We start from the raw sequence: 24932 nt of genomic DNA, 5'->3' as shown, positions 1-24932 counted from the left end.
ATAATTCCCAACATTCTGTTTGCTTTTTTGACTGCCGCAGTACACTGAACCGATGATTTCAATGTGTTATCCACTATGACGCCTAGATCTCTTTCTTGGGTTGTAGCACCTAATATGTAACCTAACATTTGTAACTATAGCATGGGTTATTTTTCCCTATATGCATCACCTTGCACTTATCCACATTAAATTTCATCTGCCATTTTGATGCCCAATTTTCCAGTCTCACAAGATCTTCCTGCAATTTATCACAATCTGCTTGTGATTTAACTACTCTGAACAATTTTGTATCATCTGCAAATCTGATTACCTCACTCGTATTTCTTTCCAGATCATTTATAAATATATTGAAAAGTAAGGGTCCCAATACAGATCTCTGAGGCACTCCACTGCCCACTCCCTTCCACTGAGAAAATTGTCCATTTAATCCTACTCTCCGTTTCCTGTCTTTTAGCCAGTTTATAATCCACGAAAGGACATCGCCACCTATCCCATGACTTTTTATTTTTTCTAGAAGCCTCTCATGAGGAACTTTGTCAAACGCCTTCTGAAAATCCAAGTACACTACATCTACCGGTTCACCTTTATCCACATGTTTATTAACTCCTTCAAAAAAGTGAAGCAGATTTGTGAGGCAAGACTTGCCTTGGGTAAAGCCATGCTGACTTAGTTCCATTAAACCATGTCTTTCTATATGTTCTGTGATTTTGATGTTTAGAACACTTTCCACTATTTTTTCTGAAACTGAAGTCAGGCCCTTTTTAAATATTGGGGTTACATTAGCTATCCTCCAGTCTTCAGGTAAAATGGATGATTTTAATGATAGGTTACAAATTTTTACTAATAGGTCTGAAATTTCATTTTTAGTTCCTTCAGAACCCTGGGGTGTATGCCATCCGGTCCAGGTGATTTACTACTCTTCAGTTTGTCAATCAGGCCTACCACATCTTCTAGGTTCACCGTGATTTGGTTCAGTCCATCTGAATCATTACCCTTAAACCTTCTCCAATTCAGGTAACCTCCCCAACATCCTCTTCAGTAAACACCGAAGCAAAGAAATCATTTAATCTTTCCACGATGGCCTTATCTTCTCTAAGTGCCCCTTTAACCCCTTGATCATCTAACGGTCCAACTGACTCCCTCACAGGCTTTCTGCTTCGGATATATTTAAAAAAGTTTTTACTGTGAGTTTTTGTCTCTACAGCCAACTTATTTTCAAATTCTCTCTTAGCCTGTCTTATCAATGTCTTACATTTAACTTGCCAACGCTTATGCATTATCCTATTTTCTTCTGTTGGATCCTTCTTCCAATATTTGAATGAAGATATTTTGGCTAAAATAGCATCTTTCACCTCCCCTTTTAATCTTCCATTGTCTGAGATGCCTACCTAGACTGGAAATTCTTTGGGGCAGGGGCTTATAGCTGTGCACATCCAGTAGAATTATACAAAAATGATAAGTATTCTCATCTGTCATTTCAGACCCAAGACACGTGGCAAAAAAGTCACTTGTCAGCATATTTTAACCACTGTTTTCTTTGCACCGTTTATCTTTTCTGTTGTCCATTTTGAAGCAATTATTGGCTCATTTGTATGTTGTCCTTGGAGATATGATAAAGAGTTATTTGATTATGTGGATTATGGGATAGAAGAGTCACTTGGACTCACGGGGTTTTTCCACATGAACATAAAAATGAGAGAAAACCATCTGGCCCCTAGAAATTGATTTTTTGTTCACTTTTTAACTGTGGAACACATAGCAATGGTTTCTGAGTATGAACATTTTTAATAAGTATCTGGGCTTTTTAAAAATCATTTTTGAGCCTCACTGAGACACAATTTACTGTTTTGGTTATCTGTTGGGAAGTAGTTTTAATGTCTGACTTCCCTAAATATGGCCATCCCCTTCCCCTATTTTATTTTTAAAGAAAAAGTTGGAGGGGTATTTGGTCACAGAGGACATTTTAAAATGGAGCAATTTAAAATATATAGATAAACTACAAAATGTATAAAGTACACTGATAGAGCAAACCTTTATTTTCTCTTTTCAGTTACCTGCCCATGCACAAATCATCCGGCTCCCACTGGCACATTTGTTTGCAGTTTACCAGCGGGAATCTGAATCATCCCATGGCATTATGAGATGATTTTCCACAGGACCCAGATGGCAGCAGATCCTGAGGACCAGGCTGAGTCAGATTTCATTTTCCCCATTACATCTGTGAATGTATAAATTATTTTTGGCTGCCATGTTAGTCCACTTGAATGCACAGAGATAAAGGTAAACAAATAATATATGGTGATATCTTTCTATTGGACTAACAATATATTTCTTGAATGTGTAATTTCAGTTTCTATAATAAAATCAAGGCTGTAAATCCATAGCTGAAATGGAATAAAACCAGGACTGACTCAGCCTGTCCCTGATGACCTGGAGGCATCGAGTGATCCTTCCTATGGAGATTCACCCCAGAATGCCCAAGGTCAACTCTCCTTCCAAAGTCTATCTCCAGGAGCGGCCCATAGATTGATATGCAGGCAGGCATTGGAAACAGCACCGAGTGTGACTAAAAGGAAATGCAAGCTTTTTTTTATTTTTTTTTTTAAAAAAGCTTCTTTCTGAGCACTCCCTGGGAGCCTCTTTGTCTTTTCATTCAATGGCAACTGTGGCCAAGTTGAGAAAAGACTCATTTTACACCACATTGCAAGAAGCAGCTGTTGGATGTACCTGTAACGGCTTTCACCTTCTTCCTGTGGTACACAACAAAGATGGCGACGACCACCAGCGTCACAGACACAAACAGCAGAGAGAAAATCACAAACTGTAAAACCTTACTCAGTTCTGTAAGGGAAAGAAAAGAAACAGGACACAAAAATAAGACAAATACTTTTTCGCCATGCATTTTGTGTCTAATTACTATTGTTAATATGCTATCAGCACTACTGAAGTCCAACACGTTCCATTCCTTTGTTTCTTTCAGAGACCCCCATATGGGTATAGGGAAGCCTCATTATATTAAGTGACTCCAAATGTAGGGCAGGGGGGCACGGGGAATGATACAAACCCTATTAAAAAAAAAAGGGCTTAGGATGCTTAGAGTGTGTTCATTGATGGAAGGAAGGAAGGGATGGCAGGACATTATGAAAACTTTGAAGTGTCAGACGGGCTTCAGTGGGTTGGGGGAGGATGAAATCTTCCATTGACAAGGAAATTCAGGGATGGGGGTCATGATGTGAAGCTGAATGGCGTTGGCTATAGAGGAAGAGTGAAAAGATACCTCTTTGCTGGGAAGATGGTTGATGCCTGGAGTGGTCTACCGGCAGAGGTAGGGACCACCAAAGCCACAACAAAGTTTAAAAATGCTTAGGGTAGAGACAGATTATAGTAGTTGGGGCGGGGTGGGGGTTAACAGGTAAAAAATGGCACAGGGACAGGCTTGGGACAGTTACGGAAGATGGTGGTGTTGGTGGGAGCAGAGTTAAAAAATCAGGAGAAGGGCATGGAGGAAGAGCTGGTGTTGGTGTGGAATTTGTGCGCTCATCTATCCAAGCTGATGGATAACCAGAGAGAAAGTGTCTCAAATATCTGGCAGACTGGATGGGCTAAATATAATCTTCATCTGCTGTCATTTACTATGTTGGTTACTATAATACATTTAGGTGTCCATATACAAATGCTACATTGTTAAAAAATAAAGGGTACTAAATGAAAACAGACATAATAGGCATTTCAGAAACCTGCCACAAAAAGGAGAGCTAATAAGACACTGCTATCTGAGTATCAAATATATCAAAATGGTAGATCAGATCAAATTGGTGTTGGGATGGAACTATATGGTAAGGATGGCATACAGTTAAGTAGAAATAAAAATTCTGTAGGATACAATGCAATGCAAGAAGAGTATAACAGTGGGAATATATATCATCATCCACCAGACCTGGATGCTGACACAGACTGTAAAATGCTAACAGAGATGAGACAGGCTACTATAGTCAGAAATACACTAATACTGGAAGATTTCAAATATCCTAAACTTGATGGATGAATGTCTTCTCACAGCATGCTAGGGAAGTAAAGTTTTAGATGCAATTAATGACTACTTCTTGGAGCAGCTGGTCCTGGAACTGATGTGAGGAGGAGATATTTAAATCTAGTTTTCCACGAAATGCAGGATATAGTGCAAGGGGGACCAATGGCAGAGCCATTTGCCAATAATGATCATAAAGCAATCAAATTTGACATAATTACTGGAAGGAGAATGATTAAAAAACAAACAAAAAAAAACCCCTACCAAGATTTAACTTTATGAAAAGAAGACTATGATATAATGAAGAATTAGTTAAAAGGAAATTGAAAGGAGCAGCTGTAAGGTCTAAAAGTCTGGGGAGAAGACGACTGGACTTTTGGACCTCAGGTAGGATTTCCCTGTCCAACTGGGACAGTTTGTTCACTCAATCCAGGAGTGCTAAACCTCATTCCAGGAGCCTGGGACCAAGCACACCCAGTCAGAGAGAGCTAGTAAAATAAATCCCTATAAACCCAGTTGTAATTTGGTAAAATGTTATCTGCTGATTGGACATTTATTTATTTTGAAGAAATCAAAGTTAATTTGTATTTGAACACCCGTCCGGTCTGGTTCCTGCAGCACATCATCACATAAAGAGGTGGCACACAAGTGGAAGGAATTTCAGTAAAGCATCTGGGCCTAGGACATCCTTCCCCCCCAGAGAAAGGATCCACAACTTGGGACAAGCAAAGAGGGGAAAATATACCTTATGGAGACATTTGAATAAATAAATACTTGTATGGCCCTGTGGGATACAGCCTCCCCCCCCCCCCCTACTGAAAAAGGGTTACAAAAGCAGGTACACTGGCCAGATTGCAGTCAGGGTTGCCAATTTCTGAAAAATATTTTAGTGACAATGTGCAAAAGTGTCCTCAGATTCCCAGAAGGAACCTATATATTTAATAATGCCTCCCCAGTGAATGTCAACCCGTGCTTTTCTCATTGTATTCACCAGCCCAGAGTGAATCCCGGCCTCTTGAAGCTCACGACTGGAAGCATGGCGGGCAGATTTGGGGTTTATAGGGCCAGTAATGGCTGATATCAAGTCAGTATCTGTGTACTCAGAAGTATTATCTAACCAGTCTCCTAAAAAATGGAGGTTGGCAGCCCAAGAATATGCCCTGAAATCGGGGACACTGAACCCACCTTGAGCCTGCGGGGCAGATAGTGTCTGAAACGATATCCAGACATGGTCATTTTAAGAGCTAGTACAGCATTTTTGGAATGAACTCATATGCTGCAGTTAACAGTCAATATAGATAGACTCATTGAAAAATCCATGGCCTTACCATAGTCTGATTTCTCACAGATGGCATCTGTCTTTGTGGTCCCAGGAACTTTTTCTACCATCCCCAATGCTGAGCAGCTTCAAAAATAAAGAAAAGAAAGTATTCACACTCGCATTCCCAAGTCCAGCTTTCAAATGTGATGTGCATGTCTCAGGTTAGGAGGGAGATAAGAACCAGCACAAAACTTAACACAGTCCATTCTAGGCGACAATTCAGTTTCTTCTTTCTACAGTAAATAAGTGCTAGAGTTTGAATCAGATTCATATAGTGTGTGAGAGAGTACATGGATGTAGACCGATATATTACATAGATTAAAGAAGACAGATGAAAATGAGCCACCCCTGTAACTCTGACTGTAGCCCTGCGAGCTGTGAGGCAGTACGTCCAGGTCCTGATATCCCTTCCCTTTGATTCAGGTGGACACACAGGCATGCACCCAGGGAGGAAGGGAAGACTGGCTGCTGCTGCTACTGTGACGGCCCCTGCCTGCCAGCAAGGGGCACTGAAGGTCTACCTCAGGGAGGTGTCCTTCCAGCTCTCGGACTGCTGAGGTCACCTGAGCTAACTAGGCATGCCGGACTGGGCGGGAAGAAGTGGCAGTGACTGTTGGAGGGGAAACAAAAAAAAAAAAAAAAAAGGAGTAAAAATAAAAGATGAATGAAATCCTTACTTCATAAGAACATCAGAAATTGCCATGCTGGGTCAGACCAGGGGGGTCCATCAAGCCCAGCATCCTGTTTCCAACAGAGGCCAAAACCAGGCCATAAGAACCTGGCAATTATCCAAACACTAAGAAGGATGGATGTTCTTATGAATGACATAGAAAGGACAGATATACAGTAAATGCTGTGATCACATAGACAAATCAGAGATGGACCAGCTTTTAAGCGGCAAGGATCATCATCCAAGGGGAGAGGGCACAATCCAGGTATCTACTGATGCCCAATCCACTTTTAGATTGTGGTCTGCAATTGAAACAAAAATTCTGGGAGTGAGGGGGAAATTACGCGACAGGTTCAACTAAATCCCGCATCACATCACGATCGGAATTCATTAGAGTTTTTCATAAAAATAGTCATCCAAACAAAGTATGAGGATCAACAAATATGTGGATCATGCCCCCATCCCCACATCTCCCCGGGGACACTATCCTTGCCAGCAAAAAAATTGGTCAATTTCTAAGAAAAATCTGGTTTAGATGAAAAATATGCTGATGCACGAGTCAAAGCACATTCTGCCCTTAAGTAAAATATATACGAGTGTATAGCTTTTATAAGTATAAAGGAATGCAACCATCTCTAGGGGAAAAGACTAGAACACCAATTTTGATCTACAGGATAGCTTTAAAAAGGTGAATAAATATAATTATTATTGTCAGTACCACCACCCAGAAGCAGTTAGGTAAACCAAGTGTCAGTGACATGCTCAAGGTGACAGAGTTCACAGTAAAGCTTAGATGAAGGGGCCATGCTACAAGGCTGAAACGATGGATTCAGGAGTAACATTAAGGGATGGTGGATGCATAAAATAGGCTCCCAGTGAAGGTGGCAGAGGCAAAAGCATCAGAACTCAAGAAAGCACGGGATAACTAACAATGATCCTTAGGTGCAGAGAAGCACTGGTAAGGTCGAGATCAAACAGGATCTGTGATATTGCATGGGCAGATTACATGGGTCTAGCAGCCTTTATCTACCATTACTGTCTTTGTTTCTAAACTGGAACTCATCTCGTGCTTAACTCACTAGACCACTCTTGTCAATGATGCTCCTGCTCCAAACACAACCACTTCTCTCAGAGGCCGTTATGCGAGATGTGTCTATTTTATTCCTTCCTGTGGCTCTTATGCAAAATGTGATCCATAGCTTATTAAATAGTCCCATATAATTAAGCCTAAAGTGCTGGAGCTGGCCCCTTTCATTTCTACGGGCATACTCCCGACCTTCTCCATTTTATAATAAGGCGCTCACTCACTTAGTCCAAGGTTTACATTTTTCAGTGGCTGATGAATTGCTGGAGAAGTGCTCTGCCAGGCATTCCTTGCAGATGGTGTCCCTGTCATTATGTGCTGTGGGAAAGGAAACAATGGCTGACAGTTTATCTCCGGATCACACTTGGTGGACAAGGAATCTCTAGATGTATACACTGTCACTATAAAGAATTCCTACTTGAAACATGCCATTAAAATTATAATTGTTGTCAGAAGCTAAGAAGACATGCTTCGGGCATCTAGTGTGATCTAAAACAGAAGACACATTTAAGCAAAACAAAAAATAAACTATATTGCCAAAGAATGGATAAATAGAAGAAGTCTTCAAAACATTAAGTTAACATTTCCTCTAGAATTAAATAAAAATCATAACAAAAACAACGGAATCTGTGTTTTACAAAGATACAGTACAAGGAAATTTCAGATAATACAGTTTCATTTGCATTACAAAAATCACTAAGATCCTTCTTCTTCATTTAGATTTCAGTTCATTAGTATAGAGATATTAGTTTTTGAAAACTTCTCCCACATAACCATTCCTACCATTAAGAATTAATGTACATTAAAATCACTGCAGTGTTGATCTTTGCACGTCACATTGATATGTGACGTGCAAAGACATCACTGCTGGCTGAAGGACATCTGTATCAATCTCCCTCTTCCTAGTATCTATACCACTTTACCCTAACACAGAGAGGGAATAGTCATGCAGTGGTTTACCTCTGCATTGCTGTGCAACCAGCTTGGCACTTATGATCAGTATTATTCTGACCTAGGGAGAATGAATAAATCCCTTCTATGATTCATACCAAACGTCATCAAAGGAGGGAGAAAAGCTGAATCTGCCCTCTCCCTACCAGCATGGACAGTCTCGTCATATAGAATTATGTTGGTAGGACTCACAGTGGTGATACAAAGATGTAAAATGTATAATTTAAAGGGATGCTGTCAGGGCTGGTAAAATGGCAATAGCTGGCATTTCCTTACATACATGCTGTCAGAGTAAAAAGAAGCAAATTAAAGTCGCAGATTCTGCCAACTCAGCAGGATGAGTCTCCCCTACTGTCTCAGCCTATCTTCCTGCTGCACTAGGGAGGTAAATAGAAATAAAAAAGAGGCAATCCTTGCAGATGCATAAAATAGTAAAATTATTTTCTTTTTCAAAAAAATGCACAGAACAGGTAAGTTACATTGCACAAAAGCTGGGTAAGCCTGAATTTAGAATCTATAGCTTTCACAGGCACTAAGATTACTTTTGCAAGACTTTTCTTTCAACTCTCTCAGTGCTACAACAGCAAAGATGTGCAAATTGAAGCAACAGGATTGGTTAAAACCTGCTGAGCTCCATTAACACTATAAACAAATGCCAACTGTTGCAACATGGCACACACAGGCTCTGACCTTTTCAAAACCAATCTATAGCAAAAGAATGGAGAGAAAAACCTAGCAGATAAGTAAAACATGAAAACAAAAAAAAAAAGTCCACTAAAATGATAAAACTAGCACTGGGATACAAAGATTCTGTTTTCTAAAAGTAGTAAAATCCCAGTCATGCCTCTTTCAAAACATTACTTTTCCTGCTAGGCGTGTGTGCAACCTAAATAAACTGACCCGAACAGCATTCCAAAATGAACCTTCTTGCAAATCCTTTTCTGCTTCAAGACGGATTTTATATCTGTAACTACTGCCCATTCATGGTTATGCTAATATTGCTTTACTGTATCTGATCTAGCCATAGTTTTATCCTAGGCTAAGGCTACAAGGTTAACATATATATATTTAATTTATGCTATTGCAATAGTTATTTGTCGAACAGTTCTTTCTATTTTGTTAATCTAAAAGAAAAACAGCAAAAAAAAAAAATCTTACAAGGAATCTCAGCTTCAAACCCAGGACCGCACTCTGTATTTCGCGTGCAATACTCAAAGTCACCAATCCAATGGTATCCTGGTTTGCAAGCACATTCTCTCTGGAAGGTGCTGTTCCCTTGGTTCACCACCACTAAACCTTTCCCTGAAAGGAGAAGAAGGAAAGACACCTAAAGAGCAGGCTCATTTTAATGCACACAATTCAACAGCAGCCGCATCTTTTTTCTTAGTCTTCCTGACCCGTCTTTTCATAAGCAGCACACACCATATGTATGACTAAACTGGAGTACACAGGCCTAATCTAGATCAAGCGTCACGCATTCGACATCAGTTTAGCCATGCTTATTCTAACGCAGCACCACCTTGCTATACTGCTCCGCTGCCCTGTTGCTCTCTGGGCACGTCAGCACAGTTCTTATTCCTGTCTTGAAGTTCCTGGTGATTTCCAGACTAGGCCTCATTTCAGAGTCATAGGACTTACATTTGGAATAAACTATTTAGCCACTGCATTGGATCATCTTGATGCACAGGGACTTGAAACCAGAACTGCAATACGAGCAGCCTGGACCCAAGAGATCGTTCTGTGTTTCTAAGCCCACCCTGTGTTGAGAGGCGAAATACTGTAAAATGATACAAGATTTTGTTTTTGTTGTGTAGAATTTTATTTTACCATATGGCATTTCTACTGGAATTAACTGAGAGACCCTTCATTCAAATATAAGGACAGCAGACCATAAAAGCAGCATTTTAACAAGGCTAACTTAAAGGTGAAAAAAAAGTTTTAAATGTTCTCTCATAGCTACATCATGATATTTCAGAGGTACAAAATGTTGACGTGTTTCCTCATGGCTGTATAGTGATATTTCTGGGATAGAATGTGCCAAGAATATAGAACTTCTGATCTTGGCGGTAAGCAAGGAATCTACTGGTGGACATGAAAAGAATGCACCTCCTATTTAAGAACTATTTATTATGTAGGGTTTGTTTTTTGTTGTATGACATTCATTTTTTGACTGTGCTATAATTAAACAGAGGTGTGTGCATAGTTTTGTTTTGTTTTTGTGCCAGTTTCATTTCTGGACTGGGGGTGGGCCATTTCAGTCCACCCCCCTGATCGGAATTTTTTTTTTTCATTTAAAAAAAAAAACCACCACTCCAAAACCCACCCAAACCTTCAAATTTCATCCAGATGGTCCAGCGGGGAGCCCAGAAGCGATCTCCTGCTCCCAGGCCATCGGCTGCCAATAATCAAAATGGCATCAGCAGCCCTTTGCCCTTAACATATCATGGGCTAGAGGTGCCATTGGGTAACCCCTGTCCCATGGTAAGGGCAAAGGGCTGCTGGTGCCATTTTGATTATTGGCAGCCGACGGCCTGGGAGCGGGTGTATCTTGGGGAGGGGAGGGCCTTAGGGGGCTTTATATTTAATGACATTTGAAGAGTTGTGCGAGTTTTGGGATTTTTTTTTTTTTTTTTTTTAGGTGTACACTCCCCCCCCCCCCCCCAAAAAAAAAAGCCACTAGGAAAACCACACGAAATTTTGTAGGCTTTCCTATCATTTTTTTTGCTTACCGAAATGCAACTAAATAGGAAATATCTTTATTTCCTATTTTGTTGCAAATGACTGCACATCTCTATAATTAAATTGCCTTGTTACATATACTGCAATTCTGAAAACATTTATTACTAGCATAATGGCTCATCAAAAATGATTTGGGGGGAAAAAAAAAAAGGTTTTTATACACCTACATTCACTCCCTGCCACCTTTGTGCATCCCTTGAGAAAATCGATTTTATTGTATTTTGTGTTCAATCCAGATTAAAGGACAACTTTTGAAGGTATACTAAAAATAGACCCTAAGGAAACAGAATCAAATAGTAAATGTCCCCAAAAGCAGGAGCACATATGATTTATTCAGGCAGGACTGGTAGAATGATCAGTATATTGCATAGAGAGAGGCATTTTAGTGTTTCTTAATTTTTATGATACTGGGTTTTCTTGTTATTTTAAGCTTGCACTGACAGGTGAATTTTAAAAGCCCTATGCGTGCCAAAGCCAGGAGATGTGCGAGTATTTCGGGCCGGTGTGCGCTGCGCGGATTTTAAGAGGTACGTAAGCATGCGCGTGTCTCCCCGGTGTGCGCACAAATCAAAAAGTTTAAAGGGGGGTGGGGTGTCGGCATGGTCTGGGCATTCCATGAAGTTACCTTGAAATGTACGCACAAGTATTTACGCACAGAAGCATGGGCCGGGATCCCCTACCGCCTAACTTTACTTCTGCTATGGATGGCGTGTAAGTATTAAAAAATTAAAAGCAAACAAATAGGTGGGTCAGCAGGGTTTTAAGGGTCGAGGGGTAAAAGGGTAAGAGAGAGGCTAAATAACAGAGGGGCTTAGGAAGTCCAATCCATTAACTGGGCAAATTGGGAAAAAACTTGGAAAAAGGGCTACTGCGTCGGCACGCATCGTTTTTAAAATCCCCCAACTTACGCGGTAGAGCCAGCATTTCCACACATGTGCGCATATCCATATAAAATTGCACGCACAGCCGATTTTATATCATGCATGCATACACCCGCATATGTTGTAAAATGGCCGCGTCCATTGGGGCGAGCCAGCGTACACGTGTAAATGTGCACCCGTGCTGCTGTTTGAAAGTTACCGTCTTATTGCGATATGGTATGCAAGAAAGAAAACTTTCTACGAGCTTCACCATTTATATTTTTCAAAGAATTTCATAATCTTCAGTATAACAAATTATTCTCGACAATTCATTCACGCTAACACTTATAAAACATCCTGGGATGGTCTGGCAGAAATTGTTTTCTGTAAGCAAACAGGGATCTTCATAAGTTGTGATATCTTTTACTGGACCAACAATTAAGATGCTGTGGATGTAGTCCATGAGTATCAGAAGGACTCTGTGGTCTTGAAAGCTCATGTATTATAATATGTTCAATGTTGGTTCAATAAATGGTAATATGACTCACTAAGAACAATAAGGCTACCAAAAACTCTGTACTACATGAATTTAAGCAGAAATGTATATTTTCCATAGTGTCTAGCTAGCAAGCCTGCATACTCCTAACTCCAGAATGCCTTTAGATCACCTGTCTGAGTTATGAACAGGTCAGCTTTGGGCAGTATATTTCAGATGGCTCACTTTCTCCTTAGCCTCTTCTTAAAATGGTCAAACCCTGCTGGTACATGTCCTAATCCCTTCCCAGGCCATATTCTAGAAGGGTCTGTCCATTTTAAGAGGAGGCCATCTGAAAATGGCGGGTGGGAGATATTGTGGGTGCACACCTGCATTCCTGGCCTCAGAGAGGAGAGGCCGGTTCCCTTCTATGACTCCCATATTGCTGGGTGACTCATGGCATGCACTTAGCTTATGATCTTACAGCAGGCCTAAATGAGCCAAGCTAAGAGCACAGGGTTATTTAATTTCTACAAATAAATTCCACGCGATAAAGAATTAATAAAACTATTGTGCAAAATGAAATACAACATCTACCCTCATCATATCCACCCCTTTTAAAAAGGTGAATTACACTGGATCATCAACATAGCACGCAACCATGGATCATTTACCTGGATCGCATAATTTTTGCCGCAGACACTTGTCCTCCTCATTCCACATATTCATGTACTGATCTGGGCCGCATGGCAGACAGGTAGTGTTGGATGTGGCGTTGCATTTAGCACGCATGTAGTTGCCTGAGGAAGGAAGGTAGGAATAAAAAGCACAATTAGCATTTATTTGTGGTAAGGAAAACCGAAGCAAAGGAAGTTCATAAAATGAGGTGAAAAATACAGTAAAAGAAAACCTGAAACTGCTGGTCACGCTTTGCCATCCAGCAGTAAAACATTTGACTGGATACACTTTGATTACTTTTAACATGGTTTTCTTTATTCCTTTTCTGAAGTCATTAAGAGATTTCAATTATTAAAAAAAAAACCAAAAAAACACAGCACAACATCAGAGCGATCAAAGCTGGCGTTTAATGGCTAAATAAAAAGCCAGAATTCAAGAACGATGGAGCAAAACTAGAACAGAGGGTATGATGTTGATACTCCTTCCCAACCTTGTCTAACATGAGCCTGACTCCCATTCCCTCTCTCTTAGGATAGAGGGCACGGGATTTACCTGGGGCCATCCATGCTTTTTTTTTTCCCTCTCACCATAAGAGCATGTGCAGGCCTGGGAATCCCTCCTGGCGCCATTAAGGAGAGAGATCTCTGCGCTAGGGACTTTCTGGGCGGGGCAAAGATTCTCTGAATCAATTGAATCATGCTGGAGAATCCGTATTCGCATTTTTTTGGGGGAAAAAAAGTGACAGATCTACAGTTAAGCAAACCTTGGCACAGCACCACACTGATTTGCTGCAATAAGGAGCACACTAAACAATAAATAAATAAAATAAATCACTGCCTCGGTTGCTACTGATACTGAACAGAAGGTATGAAATCCACTGGGAGCTTTTGTATGGGCAGGTAGTTTATAATTTAAAGGCAAAAATGGAGCACAAAACCGGGCTAAAGACACAAAAACTCCTATAGCTGCAGGGGGCCTTCCCCACACCAGGTCAGTAATGTGTGCTGGGAATTAAAAGCAGATGTTATCCTCGAAGGTGTGTTCCCCCCCCCCCCCCCCCCTATACAAATAAGCCCATTTCGAAATAAGAACACAGTAAAATGCATGACCAAAGATCAGAAAGGATAACATAAGCACACCAGCAAATTTAAACTGCAAGGGACAAACAAAGTTAGTGCCTCCTTTTTAATCAAAATCATTTTCTCATCTGTATCTGTTTGCACACTAACCAGCAAGAAAGCAGCATTTCAGTATGAAAATAAACCTACGGTATTATTTATTTGAGCTTTTGCAAGCATCCAACAGAAATTCAGGGCTTTTTAAAAAAAAAAAAAGGTTTCAGTAGTGTCCGTGCTCTTGGCAGCTGGTATTGTCGCTAGATCACTGCTCTTTCCATTTCATCTGCACAGACTGATCTTCCAGTTATTCCTCCTCCTAGAGGCACTACCCACTGACTGACAATGAAGTATCTTACAGCATGTCTGCAAAGCTTCTATTTCTTTCTGTGGATTTGGATAAATATGAGCTCGGGGCTTCTGAAATAATCAAAATAGGGAAAGATACATAGCATTGCATTGCCGAAGTTCCCATCAGAACACTTAATGCCACTGAGACTTCCCATAACGGTTAGAAGGAGGGTCAACGGGACGCTGCACTGTGATCTACCACCGCATTCTCTGAAGAGAGGACCCGCTGCATTTTTCCCAGAAAGCAGCAAAACATCAACGCGCATGAGCAAAGAGAATTTATCATTAGGAAACCTCAAACTGAGATTCACACTTACCTGGCCCACATTTCACACAGCACCGGCCCGCATGCACATAATTCTTCTCGCTTTCACAGCCGTGAGAGTCCAGCTGCAATGCCTGGGGACCAGAATCAGCGAGCGAGTCAACATCAGGATAACCTCTCTGCAGAAAACCCTTCCCAAATGAATCATTTCTAAGGAACAAATTTTGCACGTGTGCTTACTTTGCTCTGTAAGGGCAAAATTAAAACATGCCTCTGTCCGCCAAGCTAAGTGGTATCTGCTTCTTGCCACCACAGCCTTGCCAAGTAAGATGGCCAACTCAAAATACCCCAAAATGAGGACACTTGCCTCCCAAAAGGAGGACAAAATGCAAGACACAAATTTGCATGTATACATAACCCGACCAAGGGTTACTAACCAGTTCTAGAGAGATCCTGTTATTAGGTTCATTGGAAGGTCTATGAGTTCCTTCGACCCCAGAGCTCTTGCACAGTGCAAGCCTCTCTCGTAAAAAGGACAGGCCGTAAGGGGGATGAAGTAATCCTTACAGCAGAATTTGAGTGATGATTGTGTGGAGTGGGAGGTACATTCCCCCAGTGGGTAATGGGTTTATATCAGAGAATATATAGGGTACCCCCTAGGCACCTAGTGGTTGTTTCGGGAGTCCCGGGAATAGAAAGGGCTCCTGAGGCATCCAGGCCCGTCGCAGCAGGAAACAGAAGAAAATCCAAGTTGCAGTCTAGGATTGCGGGGCCTACCATAATAAGGAAACCCAAGGGAAGGAATTATGCCTGGGAATGCTCCAGCAGAGTGAATTGTGTATTAAATATGTGGCCCCGAAGGCATTGGTGTGGAAGGTAGTTGTGAATGGGCTCCCTCCTGCTAAATTAAGATTGAGACGTGACTAATGGAATTGTTTACAATTGGACAGTGTCCAGTCAAATATCACAAACTTCACCTGATTATTTAACTTTTGGATCTACAATAAATGTCTGGTTCCAAACAAAAAACCCCAATCATTGGTGTGGCCATTGGACTTTGCTGGAGCCAGGTAAGTCTTCCCCTAAGCCTCCCAGATTCATTTCTGGTCCCCGGGTGGCAATCGCTGGTAGAGCTGGACTAATTTCAGGGTTGCAGAAGGAAAACACAAAATCGCTGCAGTCCCCAAAGGAGATGCCCAGAAAAGGGGGTTATATATAATTAAGAGAAATGAATTTGAATATGTATATATATTTACATGTTTGTGACATTACAAATTACTTCTATAATTTATTAATTTATTTGTTGATTTTTATATTCCGACATTCGTCGGAACATCATGCCGGTTTACATTATAACAAGTTAACAATAGAGTGAAAATACAATAAACAGAGAAGGGGAAGGGGGAGCAGCAATGAAAGAGGAGAGAGGACAGCAGAAGGAAGGATACAGAAAGATTTTAAAGGAACATTTGAAAAATAAATTAACAATAAACAATATATGTACAGGTGGATATTTGAGAAAATAAATATAAACTAACAATAATAATAATTTAAACATACATTTAAAAATTACCATTTTTGAAGACTCTAACCAAGTAATGCAGATCACAGCATATTTAGAATTTGGGTAGGATAATTCCCTGCCCAAAGAGCTTATTAGGCCAATGGAATACCGTGCGCTGGCGCGATTGCATGCACGTCCATAACCCCCGATGCAAAACGGGAATCCAATCAAGTGCATAGGTAATAGCACTCATCACATGTAAATTCATATTGATGAGCCTTATTAGCTATTACCATCGATGCAAAAAAAAAAAAAAGTGTGTACCCAACGTGAATATTTTTACTCTCAAAAATTAACACCTGCCCCAGAGCTGGCGTTAATTCTCGAGAAGCCCCAAACGTTTACAGATAAGCAGAAAATACTGATTTTCTGTAGTTCCTCCAAGTTAATTTTGTGGTGATATTAAGTCGGACCAAAAAAAAAACAAAACAAACACTATAAAAAAAAAATGGAGAAATTACTTACCTGATAATTTCGTTTTCCTTAGTGTAGACAGATAGACTCAGGACCAATGGGTATAGTGTACTCCTGATAGCAGTTGGAGACGGATCAGATTTCAATCTGAAGTGAGCCCTAGTACATATATCCCTGCAGGACGTGCAGCTCCTTCAATATTCTCCTCGAAAAGCATTGTGGACATATGTATGACTGAATAACTTGGATAACTTAATCAAATTGAATCAGTTGAATTGGATATAGCTGGAGACCGCCAGTGCCCTCAACCGAGAAACGTCGACACCTGGTAGGATGGGTGTCCTAGCTGGAGGAAAGCATGGCTTACCTGTGAATCACTCGCTCAGCAGCCATGGGTGGGATACTGAGTCCATCTGTCTACACTAAGGAAAACGAAATTATCAGGTAAGTAATTTCTCTATTTCCTAGCGGTAGCAGATGGACTCAGGACCAATGAGATGTATAAAAGCTACTCCCGAACTGGGTGGGATGCTGCCCGTGACCCACTTAGTATTGCCCTTGCGAATGCTGTGTCCTCCTGAGCCTGAACATCCAGGCGATAAAACCTGGAGGTGTGGATGGAGGACCATGTTGCCGCCCGACAGATCTCTGCAGTGACAGCAACCTGGTTTCCGCCCAGGACACTGCCTGGGCTCTAGTAGAATGGGCCATGACTTGTAGAGGCGGTGGCTTGCCTACTTCTACTTAGGCAGCCTTGATGACTTATTTGATCCAGGGGGCTATGGTTGCTCGCGAGGCTGCTTTCCCTTGCCTCTTCCTGCTGTGAAGGATGAATAGGTGGTCCGTTTTTCGTACGGGTTCCGACATTTCCAGGTATCTGGATAGGAGTCTGCCAACATTGAGGTGGTGTAGACTTCGAGCCTCTTCCGAATTCTTATGCTCATCTGGTGATGGTAGCAAGATGGTTTGGTTGAGATGGAAGTGAGACACCACTTTGGGGAGGAACGATGGAACCGTGCGTAACTGGATGGTTCCCGGGGCGAGTCTGAGGAACGGCTCACGGGAAGACAGTGCTTGTAGCTTGGATATACGACAGGCTGAACAAACTGCCAGTAGGAATGTCGTCTTCAATGTTAATAGTCAGAGAGACAGGCCGCGGAGAGGTCTGAAGGAGGCTCCTGCTAAGAAATCTAGGACCAGGTTGAGGTTCCAAAGAGGTACCGGCCATTTTAGCGGTGGTCGGATGTGCTTGACTCCTTTCAGGAAACGGGAGACATCCGGGTGAGAGGCTATGCTGCCGATCTCGCCCTTGGCACCGTAGCACGACAATGCGGCCATCTGTACCTTGATTGAGTTGAGGGACAATCCCTTCTGTAGGCTGTTCTGTAGGAACTCCAAGATCGCAGGAATTTTGACTGAGCATGGTATGATGCCGTGGTCCTCGCACCAGGCTTTGAATACTCTCCAAATCCTTATGCATGTTAGAGATGTGGAGAACTTGCATGCTTGGAGTAGGGCATCGATTACAGCCCCCGAGTATCCGCTTTTCCTCAGGAGAGTCCTCTCAATGGCCAGAACATAAGAGAGAATCAAGCTGGATCCTCGTGGAGGATTGGTCCTTGTTGGAGCAGGTCTCTGTATGGAGGTAGTAGCAGGGGGGTCCCTATCAATAGTCTTCACATGTCTGCGCACCACGGTCTTCTTGGCCAGTCCAGGGCCACCAGAAGTACTGATCCCCTGTGGTGTACTATCTTGTGAATGATTGCGCCCAATAGGGGCCAGGGCGGGAAGGCGTATAACAGTCTTCTGTGGCCAGGTCTGTACTAGGGTATCGATTCCCTGGGGCTGAGGTTCCTGCCTGCGGCTGAAGAAACTGGGCCCTTGGGCGTTGGACCGGTTTGCCAGAAGGTCCATGGTTGGTGTTCCCTAACGGTTCACTATCAGAACGCTGCGGTCGACAGCTTCCATTCTCCTGGGTCTAGACTTTCTCTGCTGAGGTAATCCGCAGTGATGTCTTTCCAGGCGATGTGGACGGCTGAGATCTCCTGGAGATTCACTTCCACCCCGACATTAGAAGGTCTATTTCCAGAGACACCTATTGGCTTCTGGTTCCTCCCTGACGGTTGATGTAGGCCACTGTTGTGGCGTTGTCCGACATTACTTTGACTGCTTTGTCTCGGAGTCTGTGACCGAACCGTAGGCAGGCTAGTCTGACTGCCCGGGCTTCTAGGCAATTGATGTTCCATCCAGACTCTTCTGTTTTCCATTGGCCTTGGGTGGTTAGCTCTTCGCAGTGTGCTCCCCATCCTTGTAGGCTGGCATCCATGGTGAGCAGGATCCAGGTCAGTGATGATAGTCTTGTTCCCTGGCTCAGGTTGCCATCTTGTAGCCACCATCGTAGTTGGGTCCGAACTCTGCCCGGGAGCTGAAGACGTACGGTGTAGTTCTGGGACAGTGGATTCTATCGCAACAGAAGTGAGCACTGTAGGGGTCTCATGTGAGCTCGTGCCCATGGTACTGCTTCCAGTGTGGATGCCATGAGACTGAGGACTTGTAGGTAATCCCATTCTGTGGGACGAGGTTCGTTCAGCAGGGTTTGCAACTGGTTCATCAGTTTTGATCTCATCGGTGTCAGGATGACCTTGTCTTGTTTGGTGTCGAATCGGACTCCCAAGTATTCTAGAGACTGTGAAGGCTGCAGACAGCTCTTGTTTGTGTTGACCACAACACAAACTCTCCAGTAAAGTTTTGACTCTGTTGGTTGCCTGGTGACTTTCCTCTGGGAAATTTGCCGTGATCAGCCAATCGTCTAGGTAAGGGTGCACGAGGATTCCTTCCTTCCTCAGTGTTGCCGCCACCACCACTATGATCTTGGTGAACGTCCGGGGTGCTGTGGCTAACCCGAAGGGTAGTGCCCGGAACTGGTAGTGACAGTCCAAGATTTTGAAGCGTAGGAAGCGCTGATGTTCTTGATGGATCGGAATGTGTAAGTAGGCTTCCAACAGATCCAAGGATGTGAGGAACTCTCCCGGTTGTACTGCCCTTATTACTGAGCGTAGGGTTTCCATGCGGAAGCGGGGGATCCTCAGGTGGCGGTTGACTGACTTGAGGTCTAGGATGGGTCTGAATGTTCCCTCTTTCTTGGGGACAATAAAATAGATGGAATAATGCCCAGTATTTATTTGTTGTGGAGGCACTGGGGTTATGGCCTCTAGAGCTAGCAATCTGGCCAGTGTGTCTTCCACTGCCACCCTCTTGGAAGGGTCGTGACAGGGGGATTCCACGAACTTGTCTGGAGGGGTTCGGAGGAAATCCAGGTAATACCCCTCTCGAATGATGGTTAGGACCCACTTGTCCGAAGTTATCTCGACCCATCTTTGGTAGAATAGGGAAAGTCTGCCCCCTATGGCTTCTTCCTTTGGACGGGTCGGCTGATTCTCATTGTGGGGTGCGGCTGGGGTCTGGTCCCGAGCTGGTTCCCCTTTTGTTGCGGTTGCTCCGAAAGGACTGGTTCCTGCCTGTAGGGCGAGGTGCTTGATAAGTGTTTCTGTATGGGTTGAAGCACTGTGAACTTCTGCCCCTGGACATTCGGGGGAAGGGTCGCTGGTTTCTCTTATTCCTGTCCTCTGGTAGCCATGGCAGTGGGGACTCGCCCCAATCGTTAGCAGTTTCCCTAGTTCGCTTCCGAACAGGAGGGATCCCTTGAAGGGCATCCTTGTGAGTCTCGTTTTGGATGACGCATCGGCCGACTAGCTTCAGAGCCAGAGTTGCCTCCTGGCTGCCATGGCTGATGACACTCCTCTAGCTGCAGTTCGCACCAGATCGGAAGCAGCATCCGCGAGGAATGATACTGCTGGTTCCATGGCTTTCCCCAGGAGTGTTGCTCCTGGTCTGTGATAGGCAGGCACGTGTCACCACGGCACAGCAGGCCGCTATCTGTAGGGACATAGTGGCAACGTCAAAGGACTGTTTGAGGATGGATTCCAGATGTCTGTCTTGAGCATCTTTGAGAACTGCTCCTCCCTCCACTGGGATAGTAGTGCGCTTCGAGACTGCGCAGACCATGGCATCCACTTGTGGGCATGTCAGAAGGTCGTTGGCTGACAGGTCCAGAGGGTACATGGCTGTCAGAGCCTGTCCCCCTTTGAATGTAGACTCTGGAGCATCCCAATCCAGTTCAATTAGCTGTTGGACAGCTTGTAACAAAGGGAAATGGCGGGAGGTCTGACGGAGTCCCTCTAGCAGGGGATTCATTTTAGGTTTCCCCCGGGGCACTTGTGCCCGGGATAGCAAGCTCCTTCAGGCTGTGGGTGACCAGGTCTGGAAGTTCGTCCTTGGTGAAGCACCACCTCATGGTCCGGTGTGGCTCTGTCCCCGGAGGGAGTTCCCCCTCCTCCAGGGGCTCTGATTCCTCCTCCGAGTTGTGTGTCCCCCCCATAGGTGGGGCTTCTGGGCGGTGGATTCACTTCTCTGGGCCTAGAGGGTTCCAGGGCATAGAGGTCCTCTGGTGGAGGCTGTGGCCGTGTTATCGGAGGCTCCTTCTGCATGTGAACGAAGGTGTGCAGGCCTTTGAAGAATTCCACCCAGGAGGTAGATGCTGGGTCCAAGCTAGGAGGCGCTGTGACCCTGGGGGGTCCCGTTTGAGGGGGGGTTCCGCTGGGGTTCGCCTAGTCCAGGGTACTTATTGATGAGCTAGAACTCAGTCCCGGCTGGGGCTGGCCCTGGGCTGGATCCCCAGGGCCTCCTTGCACTGGATACACAGGGTGTTGGCCTCTTCGTGTTGTGCAGCTCTGATGTGGCATGCCGGGCAGAGGCCCTGAGTCTTGAGCTACTTTTCCTGTGGTCCATGGATATAGGTGCATAAAATCTGTTATGCGCTGCATCAAGGTTGTGCGCGTGGATTGGGTGTGCGCTCAGGATGTGCGCGCACAATCGCAGTTATGCGCCTGGCAGAGTAAGCGCGTGTTACGCGTGTATCTTGTGTGCACGGTACTTGAGTGTGTGATGTTGTGTGCACGGCTCACCTCTGTGTGCACGGATCGAAGCGGTGGACCGAGCGGCGAGCAGGTCAAAATGGTGCCGGCGACCACCACAGGGGTCTCCACGTGGGAGGACCTTTGGATCTAACCGGGGTCTAGCCCTGCTAAGGCTGATCAACCCGGTGGCACTGGTCCCAGACGGCAACCTGTGCAACTCCTCGAGCTTCGGAGACCGGAGTCTTTAAAGAAGATTTCTACCTTACCTTGTCTCGGCGCTTCCCGGTTACGTTCCGGGCAGTCTCCGGCTGCGGGGGTAGAAGGAAACTACCTTCACCACTGTGCTCGAGGTTGCACCCGCTGCCTCTCAGCCGCACCCGAAATCGGGGGCTAGGTCCCCACCGAGGCTCGGCCACTGGACCAAAGCTCACCTCCGAGGGATCGCGGAAATCACCTCGAGAATTCTCAACTGGGGGAGGGCGCCAGAGGGTTTCACCACAGGAGAGCGGAGCTCCATCTGTAGAGGTAAGATTTCTTATTATTTTGGGTTTTCTCTGGTAAATTTACTCTAACGCTGTGAGAGTGTGCAAGTAGTCCCGAACTGCTATGGAGACGGAAAATACTGAAGAGCAGAGCTTCCTGCAGGGGTATATGTACCAGGGGCTGACGTCAGATTGAAATCTGATCCGTCTCCAACTGCTATCAGGAGTACACGATACCCATTGGTCCTGAGTCCATCTGCTACACGCTAGGAAAAAAAAATGGTGTGTCTGTGATCAGGTTGGGGAAATGGATGCTCAATTTTATGAAAATCCATTTTCCTAACCTGTGCTCAGCCACTTTTCTTGGGCGCCCATTGCCAAGGAGGCGCTAGGGACTCAAAATTTTCCCTAACGCCTCCTTTTCACCATGGCAGCCCATTTAAATATTAAATCAGGTGCCTGGAAGAGGTGGATCATCGCTCGTTAAGAAAGCTGGTGCTCAATTATTGAGTGTCCTTTTAACGCGCACGGATATTGCATCAGCCTGTATGTGAGCTCCTTGCCCCATCTCTTGCTTTAGCTCCCTACCCCAACAACCTTAACGTCTCTCTATGTCTGTATCCTGCTCCTTCCTCCTCCTCCCTCATTTCCCCTCCCCGTCTCTCCTCTGCTCAGTAACAAATCTCTCAACCTCTCCCCCCCCCCTCTCCCTATATCCAGTAGCAGATTCCACTCTCTTCTCCCTGGCTAGCAACAGGTCCAGATCCCCCTCTCTCCAGCATCAGGTCCACTCTCCCCTCTCCCAAGCAGCAGACCTCCTTCCCCAGCACCAGGTCTCCCTCTCTCTCTGACATTACTTGTTTTCTCGCTGGCACACAAACACACACACTCTTCTGCTGTTGACCATGTACCCAAATCAGCAAGTTCTTCTACCGCTCCTCATCCACCCCCAGCAGACCTCTGCACAGTTTATAAATGGTGTGTGCTTCCCCCCTTCCCTGACTCCTGTCCGTGACTCAGCCCTCCCTTCCTGAGACAAACTTGCTTTCACCTTCAGATCCACAGCACTTTCTCACTGGCTGCCTGCAGAGTCCCGGCCCTTCCCATACACACTGCTGCCGATCTTTTTGGCTGGGCAAGAGAGCTGGATAGGGACAGAGAAAGCAGAACAGCCTGGGAGAAAGGACACAACCACTCTAACACCAAGCTTTGACTGATGGTTTTGTAGGCGGTCATATGTAAAGTTCACTTTTTTTTTTTTTACTTTTCACTTTCCAAAATCTGCTTTCATTCAAACTCCTGGAAGGAACTTCACAATCACAAGGGATGTAAATGAACTTTTTCTTCAAACTTCACTTCTGCTGAATTTCTTTTCCTGATGAGAGACAATATTAATAAACAGTTGACGACACCCCAGATCTTTTATGATTTGGGGGTAAAATGACAAGTTTCTCAGATAAGCATCCATTTGGGTGTTTCTTTCTTTTTCTGCTAATTAAGGCTTCCCACTCAGAGAATTCTCAGAGCCATTTTTCTAGCTCTTTTTTTCCTCACAAATATTTATATTCTTAGGAATCTCCTAGAAATATAAGCCAGCTTCTCCTTAATCCTATGCACATGATATAATGGGTTTCTGTTTTTAGGGGTTTATAAGTTTCAGTATTTATTTTTTAGTTATTTTAGGGGTTTATGTAATAAGGGGTGCTAGAGTTAGTGCCAGTTTTTATTCCTGTTTTAACGGGCATTTTTGTGGCATAAGCTAACTCTAGTATGCAACAGGGAATTTAACTCCTCAAAAATGGATGTTAAAATAGGAGAAAAAACCAGTGCTAAGATTAGTGTGGAGTGCATGCAAATCCCATGTATAAGAAGGCATTAGCTATTCCTCAGCAATGCAGGGAGGTGCATTAAAGGGCAGACAGCTTAAAGCACATTGTCTTAATGCTGGAAATTTAACTCCTGGGTCAGCACAAGAGTAAAACTTATGGTAACTGAGATTTCTGGTTGATATACTATACTATTGCTTTGCCCGATATGGTAGCTTCTAGTTGCTCCTACCAGACTGGGCATATCAATAGAATAACTTTGGCCACCAGAAATGTGAGTTTACTCCACCTCGGACTAGTCCTGGGGGAATTCTGCGCTACTGTGGAGCACAGAATTCCCCCCCCCCCCCCACCACAGAATTGCCAAATTCTGCGCAGAAAATGGCAGAGGAGACCCCGGTATGCTGCGAACGGAGCACACCATTCGCGACGAAGATGAAGGCCCCTCCCCCCCCCCGCGGTGCGCCGTTTGCAGTGAAGATGAAGGACCCAGCTTGCTGTAAATGGAGTGCGCGCCCCATTCGCAGAGAACATGAAGGCCCTCGCGTGCCTCAGAATGCACTCCACTCATGACAAAGATGGAGTCCACGGTGAGTATGAATGTATGTAGAGAGGTGTGTGTGTGTGTGAGGAGGAGTGAGAGGGAGTGTGAGAAGGGGGAGGGGAGGATGAGAGATTAGGAAGGGTGACAGAGAGAGAGCAGGGGATGAGCAGGACGGTATGAGAGAGAGCAGAGGGGAGTGTGAGAGAGAGCAGGGAGATGTTGGAGTGTGAGTACCAGACAGAGGGAGCCTATATGAGGAGATTGTGAAGGTGTGTGTGTGTGTGTGTCTGGGAGCTCGTGTGTATGAAAAAGGGTTCCTGTGTATGTGAAGGTGCTAGCCTGTGTGAAGGGATTGTGTATGTATGACAGAGAGCCTGTGTGAAAAAGTGCGTGAGAGAGAGACATAGGTAACCTGTGTGAGGGTGTAAGCGTAAGAGAGAAAGGGAGCTTGTGAGAGTGCGCATGCAAGAGAAAGAGAGACTGTATGAGGGGATGTGTGTGTGCATGTGCACTAGAGAGAGGGGGCATGTGTGTGTGAGAGAGGGAGGGACAGAGGGAGCCTGTGTGAGGGGCAGTACTGAGAACAGGGT

The 24932-nt window shown here is 44.3% G+C and overlaps 1 protein-coding gene across 3 annotated transcripts in view; it reads right to left on the bottom strand.

Moving 5' to 3' along the window:
* Positions 1–24932, bottom strand: part of TNFRSF11A (TNF receptor superfamily member 11a) — a 114374-nt gene that overhangs the window by 41481 nt on the left and 47961 nt on the right. For all 3 annotated transcript variants that reach the window (XM_029590496.1, XM_029590494.1, XM_029590497.1), the window contains exons 2-7: positions 14589–14670; positions 12802–12927; positions 9212–9355; positions 7327–7420; positions 5356–5432; positions 2728–2841 (exon numbers count right to left, since the gene is read on the bottom strand). In XM_029590496.1, coding sequence (XP_029446356.1) covers positions 2728–2841; positions 5356–5432; positions 7327–7420; positions 9212–9355; positions 12802–12927; positions 14589–14670 — 637 coding nt within the window. The remainder of the gene's footprint in view (positions 1–2727; positions 2842–5355; positions 5433–7326; positions 7421–9211; positions 9356–12801; positions 12928–14588; positions 14671–24932) is intronic.

This window comes from Rhinatrema bivittatum, chromosome 2 (genome assembly GCF_901001135.1).
Source record: "Rhinatrema bivittatum chromosome 2, aRhiBiv1.1, whole genome shotgun sequence".
Lineage (NCBI taxonomy): Eukaryota > Metazoa > Chordata > Amphibia > Gymnophiona > Rhinatrematidae > Rhinatrema > Rhinatrema bivittatum.
The sequence above is the reverse complement of the archived record's forward strand: the minus strand, read 5'-3'. Positions and strand labels throughout refer to the sequence as shown.